This window comes from Hippopotamus amphibius, chromosome 4 (assembly GCF_030028045.1).
Source record: "Hippopotamus amphibius kiboko isolate mHipAmp2 chromosome 4, mHipAmp2.hap2, whole genome shotgun sequence".
Classification (NCBI taxonomy): Eukaryota; Metazoa; Chordata; class Mammalia; order Artiodactyla; family Hippopotamidae; genus Hippopotamus; species Hippopotamus amphibius.
The window spans coordinates 150,799,349-150,818,020 of NC_080189.1; the positions used below are offsets into that span (position 1 = coordinate 150,799,349).

General features: G+C 39.6%; 1 protein-coding gene across 1 annotated transcript in view; it reads left to right on the forward strand.

Annotated features, from left to right (window-relative positions):
• SYNE2 (spectrin repeat containing nuclear envelope protein 2) overlaps nt 1–18,672 on the forward strand; it is a 307,058-nt gene that overhangs the window by 221,055 nt on the left and 67,331 nt on the right. The window contains exons 71-83 of the mRNA XM_057730439.1: nt 1,317–1,448; nt 2,382–2,534; nt 2,659–2,868; nt 4,337–4,438; nt 5,447–5,566; nt 5,722–5,922; nt 7,257–7,430; nt 8,900–9,031; nt 11,692–11,888; nt 13,409–13,541; nt 14,571–14,753; nt 15,170–15,316; nt 16,939–17,115. Of these exons, the coding sequence (XP_057586422.1) occupies nt 1,317–1,448; nt 2,382–2,534; nt 2,659–2,868; nt 4,337–4,438; nt 5,447–5,566; nt 5,722–5,922; nt 7,257–7,430; nt 8,900–9,031; nt 11,692–11,888; nt 13,409–13,541; nt 14,571–14,753; nt 15,170–15,316; nt 16,939–17,115 (2,061 nt within the window). The remainder of the gene's footprint in view (nt 1–1,316; nt 1,449–2,381; nt 2,535–2,658; nt 2,869–4,336; nt 4,439–5,446; nt 5,567–5,721; nt 5,923–7,256; nt 7,431–8,899; nt 9,032–11,691; nt 11,889–13,408; nt 13,542–14,570; nt 14,754–15,169; nt 15,317–16,938; nt 17,116–18,672) is intronic.

The window sequence follows — 18,672 nt, forward strand, 5'->3', positions numbered from 1 at the left end:
TGCCAGGTGGATTTGCTTACTTGGCTGTCCTCTTTTCATCTTCCCGGAAATCTGCATGAAGTGCCTCCCTTTTGTGCTTCTGTAGCACCCTGGGCTTCCCTGGGCTCTTACTATACTATACACCTGCTTATTTGTCTGTATTCCCCATAGATGGCCTGAGAAGAAAGACCATGTCTGCCTGGTTCACATTTGAGTGCCTGGCACAGTATCTGGAACATCGTAAAATTTTGGTTACTAGATGTTGAATGAGTCAAGGAATGAATAATATATGTTAAAAAACACACTTTAAAAATGATGCAGTGTTATACAAGTCTCATTCATTCATCAGTAGATTATTTGGAATCTGCAGTATGCTGGTCCCTATGCCAGTGGTACCTGTCTATAGGTGTACTCACCAGAACATCTTATCATACCTGATCATTTCCATTACATTTGCATTTATTCATCCTGTGCCAGCTCCTGATGGGTGTCTGTCTAAACAGGGAGCCCGTGAGCAGAATAGTACCGTTGCTCCCAGCAATGAAGCTTCTGCCTTCAACTTTGCACTCAGACTGCCTGGGGAAAGGTTACCAATGGTTTCCTAATTCCCCAATCTGGTGGGAACTTTTCAGTTCTCTTCTCTTCTGCCAGAAACCTTATTTGACCAATTAAATTTGAATCACATTCATTGGTAGGGCTTAGTATTGATTTCTCCTTGTCATACACACTAGAACGTGTATGTCGTCCTTTTTCCAGGAATAGAATACCATCCCTCATTCTCTACCCTCCCACCCCAGCAAAATCATCCAGCACCGCATCCTGTTCCTTTATATATGTTAGTTTTCCAATTTGGGAAAGAAAGAAACTCTGAATCATTCTCCCTTCTGAAGTCACAGCTCATTTTCAGTACTTATTTAGCTTTTCAATAACAAATCAAGATGCAAATCTGTCCCTGGAGGTGACTGTATTCTATTCTGAGTTGGCTGTCTGCCCGAAGTCTACCAGTAAATGGGAGAAGAAACAGCTAACCTCAGAACACAGATAGATAGCGTCGCTATAAATGGAAAGATTAGTGGTTTTCCTCTATTTTTCAAGTTATAGTTTGTTTTCCCTTGTTTTGTTATCTAAATGGACCCTCAAGTATCTAAGTAAAGCCTGTCATGACTTTTCAAAGCTGTCCAAAATATTTAAATATTAACTAAATTATTTTTTCTTACGAATGACAAGACAAAAACACTTTCCAAGAAGGTAACTCAGAAGATAGCATTTTTGATATTTTACATTAACATTCACAGGATCTCAAACTCTTTGTAATAAGGTTTCCCTTTTTCAAATAGGTTGCCACAAATATGAGTGTTCTACCCAGTGTGAGTGTGTATAACTTCAGATACCCAACAACTGGAGAACTGAAAACTTATACCACTCAACTTGAAGACCTACGTCAAGAAGCAAATAATCTTCAGACCCAGGTAGCAGCTGAATGTTATATATTTTCCCCATTGCAATAGCAAAAATGAAGGGAAATGTGATATTGTAAATTGATCATAACTTTCTTTACTGAACAAACAACAGGATGCGTAATGGAATGAGTCCTAGAATTGCAGGTAGGATTTATCTCTCTTACCGACTCTGGTAAATTTGGTAGTGGCTGCATAGAATACCACGTGCATAGGCTTCTAAACCTGAGTCAGGGTTGGCAGGAACAAGGATCGCGATTGATTAGTACTGTCTGCAGTGGAGCTGTGGGATTGCGGCTGTTGGGGGGAGGGAGGGAGGGAGTAGCAGCAAGGTTTCCAACCTTGAGTAAGCTTGATGCTGAGATGGTGTGCTGGATAGCTTCGGTATCCATCAAAGAAGAAGGTAGGAAACAGCCCAAACTGGGGTGATTAGTAGCTTTGGCAGGCTCCTAATTTACTTATAGTCACCATTGCTGTACCATCCCTATCTTTAAGATGTTGTACCTCTTTCTAATGAACCCCTTCAAGTTTCTTGACTTCTTTTCCTTCTCCAGGCCATACTTGATTTCGTTAACCCACTTTCTCCTACATTAAAGTATGGGAGGCAGAGAACAGCGGGGAGAAGGATAGTGTGATTTACCTGGGACCACACTTTGACCTGGATGGCCGCACTAAAGGAGTCCTTCATCTTTTGACTTACCTTTTAATTCCATTCCGTAGTCAACTCACTGCCTAACGCTGAGTTTCTTAAACTTGTTTCTCTCAGAGTTAACATCTTAATTTTACTTATGTATTCTGCTGCCTAGTTCACAATGTACTTGAAATGACTAATTATAAAAGAGCATAATATACATTGTAAGCTATGATGGAAACCAGGGGGAAATGTAGGCTTAGGAAGGCAAGGAATCTTAGTGACTTACTTTTCCTTTTCTCCTCTTGATTCAGGAAAACATGTCAGAAGAAACATACACAAATTTGGATAAGAAATTATTTGAACTGTTCCTGACCCTCAGTCAGTGCCTGGGCAGTGTGGAGGAGATGCTGCAGACCCCTTGGCTCTTCAGAGGGGATGTTGGTGCCCAGCAGGCGCACTACGAGGTGGGAAGCGTCCATCCAGCCCGTGTGTTGGCCGTTACCACGGGCAGCCCGCTAGCTGACTGGAGCTGGAACCTCTTAAGGCCAGAACTTGTTCACGGTGTCTTTCTTCCTTTCCACTTTGCAGACGCTAGCTCTTGAGCTGAAAAAACTTTACTTAGCTATGAGTGACAAGAAGAATGATATTTCGAAAGCCATGACTTGGCCTGGCAAGAATGCCAGCCTGTTCCTTGACTGTTTCGATAACCTCCAAGGCTACCTGGAGCACACCCAGGCTGCAGCTGCCTCTAGGAGCAAGTCCCTGAAAGCTGGCCTCGACTATAACCGCAGTTATCAGGTACAGGCCTGGGCACTTGGCTGCTTTGGCACTGTTTTAGGCCATAGCACGGACTTCTAATTTCCATTCATTCCTATTCCTGGCGGCATTCATGAATGGGAATTGCTAAGGAAAGTGGTGAGACTCTTTCTAGGAAGGTCTTTAAGTTGGTTCAGCTGCTCATGGTTGGAGACCATTGGAAAGTGAGGTCCTTTCCAGACTCTCGGGTGTGAATTTATTAGGTTGACCTAAAGTAATGTTTCTTTCCTGTGTTACATTCAGCCACTTAAAGAGTGTCACCTGGCAGGATTTCTAGGTAAGGGAAGCCATTAAATTTTTTGAGCAAAGGAATGACAGTCCATGTACGTTTCCAGTAGACCCATTGTCTGATGGGAATTAGAGCAGAGACTTGAGGCAGGTGGACAGATTAGGAAGCTACTAAAAATTGTCTGATGAGAAAGAAATGAAAGACAACACCACTTAGAAGGAGTCTTGCCTATAAAATCAAACCTGAATCTGATCAAGCCTCTAGAATCCAAGTCAAATAGACACAAGAGAAGAACATGTTACGCAGCACTGAGTGAGTGCAGTCAGCCAAATCCAGGCAGTGGCTAGCTGTACAGAGTAGGTGGCACATTTTTTTTCCACTGCCACTTCTCTCCCCTGCAAAAATCCAAGAAACAAAAAAAGAGAGATGGGTGGAGAGCCTGCAGATTACAAGAGACTTAAGACACATATTAATCCATTGCAACCTATTGGACCTCATTTAGATCCCAATTCAAACAAACCAAAGGCAATTAGGGAAATGTGAACCCTGCCTGGACAGTTGTTAATACTAAGGAATTATTATTGATTTGTAGTTTGTATGTATGTGTGTATTTTTGCTGCGTTGGGTCTTCGTTGCTGCGCGCAGGCTTTCTCTACTTGCGCGAGCGGGGGCTGCTCTTCGTTGTGGTGCGTGGGCTTCTCATTGCCGTGGCTTCTCTTGTTGCAGAGCGATGGCTCTAGGGTGCACAGGCTTCAGTAGTTGTGGCACACAGGCTTAGTTGCTCGGCAGCTTGTGGGATCTTCCCAGACCAGGAATTGAGCCTGTGTCCCCTGCATTGGCCGGCGGATTCTTAACCACTGTGCCACCGGGGAAGCCCTGTAGTATTTTTAAAGGGAGGAATCTTTTATCTTTTAGAGATACATACTGAAACATATACTAATGAAATAACATGATACCTGGGGTTTGCTTCAGAATATCTGAGGGAAGAGGGGTTATGTACAGTCAAGAAAGCTCAGGGGAGGGTGCAGAAGAGAGATGAGCAGCCGCAAGTCAGTCATTGTTAAAGCTGAGTGGGTGATGGTAATGCAGGGATTCTTCTATTTCGGCAAACATTCGAAGTTTCTGATAGCACAGAAATTGAAGGACAACTAAATTTTTAAAAAGATACTGAAGGCCTAAACGAGATTCTCACTGTTTTCTGCATTTATCTTTTTTATACAGAATGAAATAAAGCGATTATATGATCAACTTATTAAGAATAAAACATCTTTACAACAATCTTTGAATGAAATTAGTGGCCAGAGTATTGATGAACAGCTTCAGGTAATCAAGTCAAAATAATTCAAACTGACTTAACCTTGAACCAAAGAATCTTGCGTATCAGCTGTGCTTTTGAATCACCTCCCGAAATATAAGTTTGCGCAGTGTTGGGAAGGGTATTGAGAAATGAGACCCTCACCGTCTTGGTAGGAGTGCCAGTTAGTCCCCCGTTTAGGGATCATTTGGCTGCATATCAGAATTTTAAGCCTAAGTGCTCTTTTATCCAGCATCTGTTTCACTCCATTCATTTATCCAGCAAGTATTAATTGAGGACCTACTATGTTCAGGCACTGCTCTAGGTGCTGGACTTGCACTTATCCTAGAGAAATAAGATAAGTGCATAAAGATAAATATGTATGTGAGTATTCAAGGATGGACCTAGCAGCACTGCTTGAATTAAAGAATCTAAATAGCCCAAAAATAAATTCTAAAAAGTTAATTAGGAAATAATGATTCAGTGCCTGGTATATAAATTAATATTAGTTGAATGAATGAGGCAAGAAAAATATGGCACGTTTGACATAGATTTTGAAAGGCTATGCAGTAGACTCATCAGTTTATTATGTGGCAGATTTATTTTTGAATAAAAAATTGTCATTTCTGCAAAATAAATAAATAGCCCAAAGTCCATTAAAAACAGACTGTTACTAAAGCAGTGAGCAGCCTTACAGTGGCATACTATGTGTCTGTTTAAGGCTCCAGATATGTTTGTACTGATGTGAAGAGATGCTGAGGAGCTGATAAGTGAGGAATGTAGATTGCAGAACACAGTGATGTGTGCAATCTGTTGCATTTCAGGAGTGCACGTATACCTCTACTCAGTTCATGCTTTGAACGCATTAGGAATGAACTGTCAACTGTGGATCTTTGAGGAGAACTGGAGGGGTTGGAGGAGCGGGACTTTCACTATTCCCTGAATTCTTTTCTATACCATTTGATTCTTTTTAAATGAATATATATACCCCTGACTTATTAAAGGGTTTTACTTTTTTGTACTGTCTCTCGCTTTAGAAAGCAGATGCATATAGAGTGGAGCTGCAGAACTCTGAGAGCCGAGTGGCAAAACTAAGAGACGAAGGGGAGACGCTTCATTTACCTTACGTTCTACTGCAGGAGGTTTACAAATTAGAGGTATGTCTGAGCAGAAAACCTTCAAATCATGAATTACTGTGGTTATAAAGAGTAAGACTTTTTTCTTCTACCAGGGGAATTTAGATATGTTCTTCACTTGGGTTATTTTCATGGTTGGATAGAAATGTTTGTCCACACCTGCTCTTTCTTTTCAGGATGTACTAGACAGTACGTGGGGAATCCTGAGAGCCAGGTACACAGAACTCAGCAGCCCTTTCATCACTGAGAGCCAGCAAGATGCTTTGTTGCAAGGCATGGTGGAACTGGTGAATATCGGAAAGGAAAAGCTTGCTCATGACCACTTACAACAAACCAAAAGTAAAGTTGCCTTACAGGCTCAAATACAAAATCACAAGGTAAAACAACATGGGTCAGATTACCTTTTCATAGATGTTTAAGTTTTTCTGAGTGTGAACTGAGAGCATCCATTTTCTTCTTTGGTGAAATATATATTGTTCCTTCATACTTTTAACAAATGTCTATTACAGGGCTCACTGTGTACCAGGAGCCCTGCTAAACACTGAGAATATGATTGTGAGTGAAAGCAGACATAGTTCCTTATGTTTATGGAGCTTTCAGTTGATTGAGAAGACGTATTTGTCAAGGAGTCATTCAAACAAATTTAAAATTAAAATCGGGATACATACTTTAAGAGCCTTTAATAGAGGGAATTGAATTCAGGAGGTTAGGAAAGGCTTTACTGAGAACTGAAATCAAAAGAAATATTTAAATTACATAAGCGTATATCTAGCGTAATGCTACGATAAATTCCTTTGTTTTCCATTCATTTCATTAAACAAAACCTCATGATCACCAACAAGAGATATGCAGTAATTATGTGCTGATAATAAAAATGTGTAAGACACAGTTCCTGCCTTCAACAAGCTGAAGTCTAGCTTTTGATAAGTAGACCTTAGTCTAAGAAAAATTCAAAGGTAAATATTGTATAAAGGATGGAGGGGAAGAGGAGGAAATTTATTAACTGATATATACAATGTGTCAGGCCTTATGCTAGATGCTTTTGTAAACCCTTCTATGTATCCTTTTCAAGAAACAAGAGAAGGGATTCACCTAATAAGAGGTCCCCCCAGACAACTAGAGGGGGGACCCAACTATAAATGGAGAACCACGTGAAGGGAAGCCTTCCTCTTTAAAGGTCTTAAAGTGCTATTCTGGGAGTTTTTACCAACCAGAATCCCGATAGACCCCATCAGCAAATTCCCTTTATTTAACCATTTTATTGAATAGAAGTTAGAACCAGAGTTTAAGAACCCCTGGCTATTGAATATGTGAGTTTCTGGGCTCACACAATTTATCGTCTTGAAACTAATCAGCCACATCAGTGTCTACTTTTGTAAAGTTTGGAATAACTGATATAGGAAAATCTCACTGGAAATTTAAGATGACTAATTAATAATGTTTGCCCTTGAGTGTGGACTATTTTGTGGAAAATATTACCTAGGATAACTTTTGTGTGTGTGCGATTTGTTAAAATTTCATGAGTACTCAAAGACTACAGATACATAGGTGATTTTTATTTTGTTTTCTTATGTGTTTGACTCTACATGGCTGTCCTGGGATTTTGGATTAAAAAGTAAATATGACAGGATAACATGTTGAAGTAACTTGGATTTTAAGGTTTTTCACAATGTGAAAATAAGTAAATATTAAAATCTTCCTCATTTCACAGCTTTTTTTCCAGAAGCTTGTTGCTGACATGCTATTGACCCAAACATACTCCAACAAAATGCTTCCTTCCCTATTGCAAAAGAAAGAGACATTTTGGGCAGAACAACTAAAAGAAGTTAAATTACTAGAAGAAAAGTCACACCAATGTGGAATAAAGCTGCAGAGTTTATTGCAGGTATGTGGCTTTCATCGATTTTGTATTTAAGCTGGGAATTCTGGATTTTCAAGCACCACCTCTCGGTTCGAAAGCAAGTATCTAGTGATTATTTAGTGGTGGTGAAGTGGAAACGAGCAATGAGGAGCGTGGAATCCTCTTCCAGCTGTGACTGCTACTCCCCGAGTGAAATATTAGCTGAGGTTTCTTATTATGTCAGTTAGGGATGGCACAGCGTCTTTCGACCTTCTAGGTTTGTGTACAGACAAAATGGAAAGTGCTTTGAGATCTTGAATGAGATCATTTGATGAAACAGTCAGTGGTTCAGAAACTGTGCATCCTGAAGAGGACAAGCCCAGATGTTCTGCTGCTGAAGTGTATTCATGACAGTCCTGTGCCGAGTCAAAGAAAAAAATGAAGCTTATTTTTACATAAAGCTCTTTCTCAATTTTAAGGTTTTTTTCCCCTTTAACTTCTTAAACATGGTGGATGTTAGCACGTAAAGGAAATAAAAAACAATGAAATCTTCAGCTTTTTAATGTGATAATAAGATGGTGTTATTTTATGCTTATAAAATTCATCTTCTAGGTAGTATGTCAAGTTAAATTTATAGTAATAATTCATGGTAGTAAAAGACTCCACGAGGGACTTCCCTGGCAGTCCAGTGGTTAGACTCTGCGCTTCCACTGCAGGGGGCATGGTTTCCATCCCTGATTGGGGAACTAAGATCCCACATGCCACGTGGTGCGGCCAAATAAATAATAAATAAGTTAAAAAAAAAAAAAAGACTCCGTGAGCCCAGTGAGTGCTCCTAAGAGCCAGGTGACCCACTGTTTCACTAGATATGAGGATTAGTAAGGTGGTTAATTGTCCAACAGGTAATATTTTGTGTCTATAAGTCAGCTCTGTAGAGGGCTGAGACCCTTAGGGGTGGGCTTCTGTGGAAACGGAGAGAGCTAGGGCCAGGCAGACCCAAAGGCTCGGGCAGTAGTACTCCTGCGATGAAGTACAAGCCCACAGCTTCTCAAACAGCTTCTTCAAGCAGCATAGTAGGCTGATGGGTTGGACTGGGGATTCGAGCAGGGAGTGCCGGGAGCAGCCTAATAGGAGCGTCTGTTGAAAAAGACTTTGGAAGTTAGCCCCTTCCTTTCCAAGTAAGAGAAAGGCTCTGAGGTCACCACAGAGGTATATGCTGAGAGTATCGCTTTAACTTCATCCTGTTATTTCCTACTCGATTTGATGAGACAAGCATAAAACCCTAATACCAGCTGGATTTTTTAAAACCTTCTCCACAAAGCAGTGGAAGTGGAATTGTTTCCTACCATACACTGAGCTCTTACTAAGTTGGATTATCTCTCTGAAACCCCTGGGATCTGTGCTCTAATTTTGTACGATCTCAGAGTTCATTTTTGTTTTCAGGATTAATTTCATTGTTATCTGTAAGGAATCTAGAAAAGCCCCCTGCTCATCACGTGTTCTTAATTCTCTAGAAATGGGAAGAGTTTGATGAGAACTATGCATCTCTTGAAAAGGACCTGGAAATTCTTATATCTACGTTGCCCTCTGTGAGTTTGGTAGAAGAGACGGAGGAAAGATTAGTGGAAAGGATTTCATTTTACCAGGTATTTTGCTTCCACTTAAGCCGTCAAAGTCATAGTCTGCAGCACTTCGTGTTTTTAATTGTGTTTTGACTAAATTACTTGACTTTGAAGGTGAATGATTTGAATTGAAATGAAATATCGTTCCTCACACAATTCACAGTGAGACGCATATTCAGGGAAGCTACAGATTTGCTTGCGGGCTTCTTGGCATAACCACGTGTGTGACGTGTGGTTTGAGCCCTGGCTCTCACTTATCACTTTGTCAACTTTCCATCCCTAAGTCTCAGTGTCTTTATCTGTAGCATGTAGGTAATCAAGCTGGTTCTACCTGTTTCTGGAGGTGGATGTCAGTGGGTGTGGACATAAGCTAAAATATGGGAAGAACTTTGTAAACCATGGGCCTCTGAACATATTTTTAGTTTTATGACAACAGTGAAGCCCTGACTGGACATAGCCAGCCTATGAGACAAACAAAAATCTGTCACCTGCCACGAGCATTAGAAAGAGACTTCAAGCTTGCAAATTTTTGTCCTGTGTAACGTTTGGTGTTATTATTATCAAAGTTTCTGTGTCTCAAATTTCAATGCCATAGAAAAGATAAAACCTTAAAATGGTTTTCGAGTGGCATTGAGAACGTGGTCCACAAGATAAAAACAAGTTTTAAATACTTTCGGCAGAAGTTTAAAATACTTAGTTTTAACTTTAGAATGTACGTGGTCAGAATCTGAGTTGTGTGGCTAGAGTTTGTGCTCAAATATCAACTTTGAAACTTCAAAAGCAGGCTTATTGCCTGACCAGACTGGGTTGGAAAATGAAAGCATGAACTAGTTGGCAGGATCCCATCATTCCTTGGAGGCACTTAAGCTCCCATAAGGAATATTTTCCAGAGGTTGGAATGCTGTAGTTGTGCTCTCTAGGTGTCTTGAAAGCTGCAGTTGATCTCTTTGCCATCTTCTCATATTGAGCCGAACTCAAAGATAAATCTGAATCTTTTGGGGGCGGGAAGCTGCTCTTTAATTCTTTGTTAGCCTGGGGGCACAGAAGGTACCATCAGGACAGGTCAAAGAATGCAGCTGAAAGCAGAGAGCCTTTAAAACTCATTATATTAAGAAACAGTTCCTATTAGCCAACCTGATAGAAGCCTGATTATTTCCCTAAGAGTAGCTGTATACCTGAACTCATAACCTGGGATTCTGTTAAGTTTTTAATATTTTAAAAAATGATATAATTGTTCTAAGACTACATTTACCAGACTAAAGGAAGACAGATATCTAGTAAAGCCCATCTCACGATAGCGTACCTTAGGCCATTATCAGTCTTCTGTGTCATGGAGAGGTTTGTGTGTATCTTGATCTAAGGGACATATGTGGGCCAGGAATGTCGGGTCCGCCATTGCGTGGACTCGTGTTGAACAAGCCGTGTTCCAGTGCCGGTTGACACCTCATGGGCTGAGTGACCAGCGCAGTCTGACTCCCATGTATAAATTGGGGAAATTAAAACTTCTCAAGTATGAGGGCAACCCGTGAAACAATAGCATTTCCATGTACCTGTGATAAAAGAAATTTTGAAAAATAACCGAACTTCTCAGAGATGGTCTTAAATGAAGTGTCTCGCACTGAAGGCTTAGAAAATTAGAAATTTTTTTTTTTAAACTAATGATGGACATTTTATTCTAGCCTGAGGACTCAGGCAGGCATGAGGGGGTTGCTGCTAAGAGTGGTGGAAAGGGCATTGGAGGTCGAATTTTTTAATAATATTTTAAAAAGCTTAAGTTAATTGGAAAATAGCAGATGTTCTGTTTTGATCATAATTTATTTTTTAAGATTAAATTTAAGTAACTGTCAGGATACATGTCATTAGCTGAACCCAACTGCGGAAGAGAATTGCTTTTAGATGGAGTTCTCTGCAGGGGGTCATTGTATTCGCAGTTTTGAAGAATTTTATTTTTCTTTTCATGAAGTTGAATTAGCAAGTGTGCTGTTTTCATTTATTCTTCTAAAATCCTCCTCCTTTCTCCCTCCTGAATCTTTATATCCAGAAGATTCTCGCAATGAACTGTTCCCCCTACTGTTTGTGTCTAAAAGAAGATAAAGAAATGTTTTCTTATTGATCCCCTTCATGCATAGGCCGCGATGTAAAGTGCTTCCAGGGGCCCAGGCAGGAGAACGGAAGTAACGGTCGCTGACGGGGTGGACAGTTGGAGGGCTAGTGGGGACAGCACTGGGGGAGAACCCAGGAGAGCAGCCTCTTCTAAAGGAGCGTGCTAGATCTTCCTGTTTGCCAAGAGTCACAGGAAATCCTGATTTCTATGCAAAATTTCTTGATTTTCAGAATAATGCTTAGGTCACACAAAACCTCTCTGCAAGCTCAATGTGCTGTAGACGATCACCTTTTTAGTTTTTAGGTGAAGAAGTTAATGATCAGATCTAAATCTGTGAATTTTCATTTTCTGTTGCATGCATAAGTCCGTGCGGTAGAAATGCATTGGACTCTCTCATCGTGAAAGATAATTAATTACCCATTAAGCATGTTTGCTAAGCCAGACGGCAAGAGTCCTGAGGGTTAGGACAGTGTTACTGTTTCTTCAGTAGCCGCTACTGTAGGTTTTTCATGAAATATTTGTGAATTGACTGGCTGCTTTAATTTTTAAATAATTCATTCTATGACTTTATTTTTATTAGCAAATAAAAAGAAACATTGATGAGAAGCACGCCCGGCTTTACCAGACTCTGAATGAAGGCAAGCAGCTGGTGGCATCCGTGAGCTCTCCTGAACTAGAGGGCCAGATTGCAAAACTGGAAGAGCAGTGGTTGTCCCTAAACAAAAAAATTGATCATGAACTACACAGACTACAAACGCTTCTCAAGCATCTGCTCAGGTATATTTTCTTAGGAATTGATTGGCATCAGGTTTTGCTGTGGAAGAAGACCTCAGAGGAATTCTGCAGTCAGCCAGATTGTACATGCCGTCTCCCTGTCCTATGGTTTCTGACAATCTAAAGCAGTTGGGTCCCTCTTCCAGGCGAAATGGGATCTAGAGTTTCTGATATTGGTTTGCAAGACCCAGGATAATGTGTAATCAGTTCTGTGGAAGCTAGGAATTATGTTATAAAATGATACACGTTACCTTTATGCCATGATAATGCTCTTTCCTACACTCTTCCAAATTTTTTTTAAATCTTAAAAATAAGTTTAGCTGGGCTTCCTAGGTGGCGCAGTGGTTAAGAATCCGCCTGCCAATGCAGGGGACACAGGTTCGATCCCTGCTCCAGGAAGATCCCACATGCTGCGGAGCAACTAAGCCCGTGTGCCACAATAAAAATAAATAAATAAATAAATAAAATAAAAATAAAAATAAGTTTAGCTAACAGAATAGTTTGAAAAAGTCTTTGGAGTGCTTCAAAGAATTTTTTTGCTGTAACTAATCAAATCTTTTAAAAAAATTTTTTTTAATTTTTTATTGAAGTATACTTGATTTACAATGTTGTGTTAGTCTGGTATATAGCAAAGTGATTCAGCAGTGTATATTCAGTAAGATAGATTCAGTTATGTATATATAATATATGTATTCTTTTTTCATATTCTTTCCCATTATGGTGTATTATAGGATATTGAATATAGTTCCCTGTGCTCTACAGTAGGACGTTGTTTATTTTATATATAGTAGTGTGTTTATGTTAATCCCACACTCCTAATTTATCCCTCCCCCTCCCTTTCTCCCTTGGTAACCATAAGTTTGTCTTCTGTGTCTGGGAGTCTGTTTCTGTATTGTAAGTAAGTTCATTTTTATCATGTTTTAGATTCCACATATAAGTGATATCATATGGTGTTTGTCTTTCTCTGTCTTACTTCATTTTTGAAACCCTTGAGGAAAGTAGAAGACATAGAACATTTAACCTCATTCTCTTCCCCGCCTCTTAGGGGGACTGTTTTCTAAAGAACTTTGGAAGATAGAAGAGGGACAGCATTTTGCTTGGATATTTTCATTCTATCAGATAAATATATTGGCATCTAGCCAATTAGCAATTTGCTGTCACACAACTTATACAGATGCTAGTTATATTTTACTGTACACAAATGTATTTATTTGATGAATAAAAATAACCTCTGTCCTTACCCCTGGGTTTACCTTCGTGTAGCTGTAATAGATTTTTAAAAGAATATTTTGTCTTTAAAATGCCTCTTAGTTCTTGATGAGTCATTATAGAGCCGTAGGAAATGATAACAGCATCAGATCTGGGGCCTGGGATGAAACCAGGGTATAATCCTTTAAGAACTCATGATTTTCCTGAAGAATAGGGTTGGTCAACCCAAGGAAACATGCAGTGAAACAGAAGAAAAGATGCGGGTGATGTATATCTTTTCTAATTTCCTTTCTCTCTCACTCTGCTCCCGTTAGTTACAACAGAGATTCAGATCAGTTGACCAAGTGGTTGGAGTCTTCTCAGCAAACTCTGAACTACTGGAAAGAGCAGTCTCTCCATGTGTCTCAGGACTTGGACACAATCAGAAGCAACATTAACAGTTTTTTTGTAAGTTGTAATAGAATACGCTCAGATACTTACTGGTTAGCAATAAATATCAGGGGAAAGTTGTGAGAGTTGGTGTGGTATCACATCACCCGTAATCATTTGTGCATAAGGGGTAAGACTTGGGCTAACGGCAGCTGCATTCTTCAAACTTAGAACTGTTTGTTTATACTGTTGATTTATGTGTTTATAATAATGATAAAGTATGTTTTTAATTGACCCTACCAAATATATGTAAATTTAAAACTTGCTCTGACATGGGGTATGTTTTACAAGTGTAGACAATAACTCCCATGCCTGCTCCCCTAAAACGTCACAAGATTATTAATTCATAAATATTAGTTAAGTATATGGTTTTAAATTGTTATATACAGAATTGATATTTCTAGTAATATGTTATTGTTCTATTGTTTCAGGGTTTTTTTGTGAAGAAAAGAAAGTATTAACTTTTGTAATATAAATTATACTTTTGAGACCTTTTCATCTTTTCCCTTAGTCTTTTCTCTTTTCTCCATTTTTCATATTTTGTACCTATGATTGCTGACTTTGATATTAAAATGTAAATATTTTAAAAATATACTAGGAAAAATCCTATAAGTACACAGGAAAGATTTCAGATATTTTAGTTAAAAATTTGTTGCATTTAGTTCATTTAATATGAACTTTGTGCTGTGTTCCATAGTTTCTTTTTAAAGTTGAGACAATGATTTGTCTATTTTTAAAAATATTAATCCATTAGATCATAAGCCACTCAAGGGGCAAGAATTCCATCTCTTTTGTTCCCCACCTGGAACAGCGCCTGACGCTTAGTAGGAAAAATATGTGTGTGTGTGGGCACACACACGTGCACATGTGAGCGCATATACACATATGCACATCTACATACATGTAGAAATGTATGTGTTCAATTCACTATTTGAATTGAATTCAGTTATTTAGTTTTGGACTCTAACCAGTTATTCTGACACTTAGTTACTCCATGCCATATTTAAATTTTAAAAGTTTCTAAATTTTAAAACTGTGTCCTTTTAGGAGTTTTCAAAGGAACTTGATGAAAAGTCCTCCTTGAAGACTGCAGTTCTGAGTACTGGAAACCAACTTCTTCACCTGAAAGAAGCTGACACGGCGACACTGAGAGCTTCTTTAGCACAGTTTGAACAAAAGTGGACAGTGCTCATCACTCAGCTTCCAGACATCCAAGAAAAACTTCACCAGGTAAGCATTTAAAGACCCAGCATTTGAATTAGCATTCACTTGTTAGCTCACAACTCTTTTAAAATCATTTCTCCGACTCAATAATTTTCATGGACACCACCTATTTTTTCTCTGGCACCACTGAATATAGGTCTTAATTACTGGGCTCTCCTCCAATGGGATCCTTCTTAAGAGAGAAATCAGGCTTAATTACTTTATTTCCCAGTTTATCTGCACCACTGTGTTAGTTTGTGTGAAGGTCATTGTCATTGTTTTGGGGTCACTCATCCTGAGCTTGAATGCTGGGTTTGTTTTTGTGAGTAACCTGCATGATTCTGTGGCAAGACCTTTGATCAAACCAGGTATCATCTTTAGTGATGCCCTGATTCATTTTGTTAACTGCAGATAATTAAATGGAAATCATTCTGTTTTTGCAGCTTCAGATGGAGAAATTGCCGTCTCGTAAAGCAATCACAGAAATGATTAACTGGATGAACAATGTGGAACATCAAACTGCAGATGAAGACTCTGAGCATTCACTGAGTTCCGCATGTCAAGTTAAAAATCTTCTTCAGAAGTACAAGGTAATTATACGAAAAAGCCAGAAGCCTTTTCATTAAAGACGGCAAGTCAGGCGGAAGGGAAATACTGAACAAAGAGACGTGTAAGGTATAATTTAGAAAAACTAATTCTAGGGGTGGGAATAGGGATGGTGGATGATTGTAGAGAGAGAAGTTAGTATACTTGCTCTTATTCTGCCCAGATTCCTTTGGTAGCTCCCATCGCCACAGGACAGAATCCGAGCTTTTAACTGACACTGGCCAGCCTCATCTCTTCATTTCCCCACAAACCCTGGATTCTGCCTGAACCAAATCCTTTGCGGTCCTTCTACCACTCCTGGTACTCTCCCACTCGTGCTTCTGTATGTGCTGTACCTTCAGCCTGGAGCTCCAGTGTCCCGCTTTTAGCTATAGGAATCTTCTTAGTCATCCGCCAAGTATCTCATTTGGAAATCTATGTCAACTCTCCCAGCCAGATCACTTTACTTGTCTCCATCGTGCTACCAATAGTTCCTGTCACCTGGTATTATAATTATTTTCTTACTTGCCTAACTCCCCACCCTGCCTTAGCTCCTTGAGAGCAGGGACTCCTCCTTTACCTCCCTGAAACAGCACATCTAGCCCAATACCTGGCATCCCATAGGTGTTAAGTAAATGTTCTTTGGATAAGAGAATGTGTAAGGAAGAGTTGATATCCTTCTGCAAATAGATAGGAATGTGGCCTTCTCCATGATATTTGATTTCAAGTAGATTTAACTCACATGTAACAAGCCACGCACAAACACTTACTGCGTGCCAGGCAAGTGTTCGCCACTGGGAACACAGAGATGAATGAAGACTCCAGTCATTGCTTTCCAAGACCTCATAGGCAGGCTGAATGGATTAATCACAAAACATGATATCAGCAGGGATTTTCTTTTTATATCCTGTCCCATCCTAACTTCAGTGAGTAGTGGAATCTGTAGAGGGTCTATGTGTATTTTTCTCGCAGTCCCTAGTAACGTAGCACAGTGTTCCCCCTGGACGTCTCCAAAGGAGCTACTAGAACTTGCCAGAATAAACTCAACAGGTGTCAGGCTTGACAGAAACATGCTTGGCCCTGGGAGGGGTTAGGATTGCTCTATGACTTAAAGTCATCCAAACAGGAGGCCTTACATGGTCCCCAGAGGGGCAGAGAAGCTGCCTAAACTGGCAGAGCTCCTTAAAGCATCCTGGGTTTTCTGGGAGAGTCTGAACTTCAGACTTCCCATCCTGTCATTTCCGTGAGCCCACAGGATGGCTCTGAATTCCAGTGGAGCCCTCAGGGAGCGTCTCTCAGGAACCCTTTTTCAGACCCTAGGTCTTGATTTTGGTTCCAGCGATGCAGCTACTGTACATGGTGCCATCTTTGACTTTTCAGTCTGTTTGAAAGCGGTGAGTCTCTCTGTCCCCAGGAATGTGTAATTCCCACAGAGACTCTCCACTCACGTAAAGCGGACACCTGGTGGAGTTGGGGGAGGGTAGAACATAACTCCAGACAGGTGCCCCTTGATTACCAGATGGGAGCCCAACACCACCTACAGTGCACCAAAGGGGAGGTCCAGTGCACCTAACCTACTTCAGTTCAGGCTTTGCTGGTTTAATTTTGTTTTCTTTGTTTGTTTTAGGAGTTTAGAATGGAAATGGACTATAAACAATGGATAGTTGACTTTGTTAACCAGTCATTGCTTCAGTTAAGCACCTGTGATGTAGAGAGTAAGCGCTACGAGAGAACAGAGTTTGCAGAGCACCTGGGAGAGATGAACCGCCAGTGGCACCGGGTCCACGGAACACTGAGCGGGAAGGTGAGCTCATGGTCACAGTTTGATGCATGATTTGGCCTTTGCAAAATACCACTTTCTGAAAAATTTAAAGACATTTGTGGGACTTCCCTGGCGCTCCAGTGGTTAGGACTCCGAGCTTCCACTGCAGGGGGCATGGGTTCAATCCCTGGTCGGGGAACTAAGATCCAGCATGCCGCACGGAGAGGCAATAAATAAACAAACAAACAAATAAAAAGACACTTGTGTGGTTAACTTACAGTTAAACCTAATAATCATCTCAATCTTAGCCCCTTTTAAATCCTGTGCTTTAGTATTCTTCATTGGTGCATGTAAGAGTAGAAATCATTTTTATATTTCTTTGCGATTTCTTAGTGGGAAATTGAGTTAGGCAAGTGAAGAGGAGAAATGTTATTTAAGATGTCGAGTATTACGTGAGGCTACCAAGTGGTCAGAGGTTTTGACATTTTCTGTGAAAGCTGATATTCAAAAGCAGCAAAGCTATTTCAGCTTTAGAAAGGTTATAAAAAGGAAGAGAAATGTATATGGCTTCATGGTAGATTTTCATTCCATGACTGAAAAGATTAAGGAAATTTATTCTCAGGAAACTATTTAATATTTATATATAATAGTGAAATTTGGTTGATTTCTTTATTGCATAGAGAATGGATACAAACAGATTCATACAATTAAGTTTTAAGTACATGAATGGACAAAGAACACGAATATATAATTTACAAAAGAGAAAATTATAATTAGCAAATAAACATGGAACAGTTACAACTTTGTCAGACATTTGAAATAAACATTAATAACATTATACACTTATCGAATTAGAGAAATTTAACAAGATAAAGATAAAAGCCCAAAGCTTTCACATTCATACATTGCAGATAATGGCTTCCATACCCTTTTGGAAAGCATTCAAAATATTTCAAGAAGCATAATAATCCTCTTCTTTCTTAACCCAGCAGTCCACTTCTTATACATTTATCTTAAGTAGATAGTCCTTCAAAAAGGAAAAGATACGTGCACAAAGTGTTCAATTCAGCATTGTTTATGCTGGTGAAAAATGTAGACTCCCTGAATTTCCAGTTCTAGAGAAATAATCAAATTATATGGTGTCCATTTGATGAAATGTTGGGCAGCCTTTTAAATTAATATGTCATGACACAGCAAGTGCCTGTGGTGTATGAAAAGGAATATAAAACTTTATATATACTGTGAGTGTAACCTAATAAACATTGTGAGCATTAGAAATGAGAAGAATCACAGACATTTAAAAAATATTACTTTATTAAATGGATGCATTATTTGTGGTATTCTTTATGCTGACCATTTTTTTTTTTTTTTTTTTTTTGTGGCGCACGGGCTTAGTTGCTCCGTGGCATGTGGAATCTTCCCAGGGCAGGGCTCGAACCCGTGTCCCCTGCATTGGCAGGCAGATTCTTTACCACTGCACCACCTAGGAAGTCCCTTGCTGACCGTTTTTAAGTGAGTCTAATGAAGAGAGTCTGGGGAAAAGAAAATTGTCTTAAGCTTTACATATATCAATAGATGATGCAATGAAAAAATGTTGAG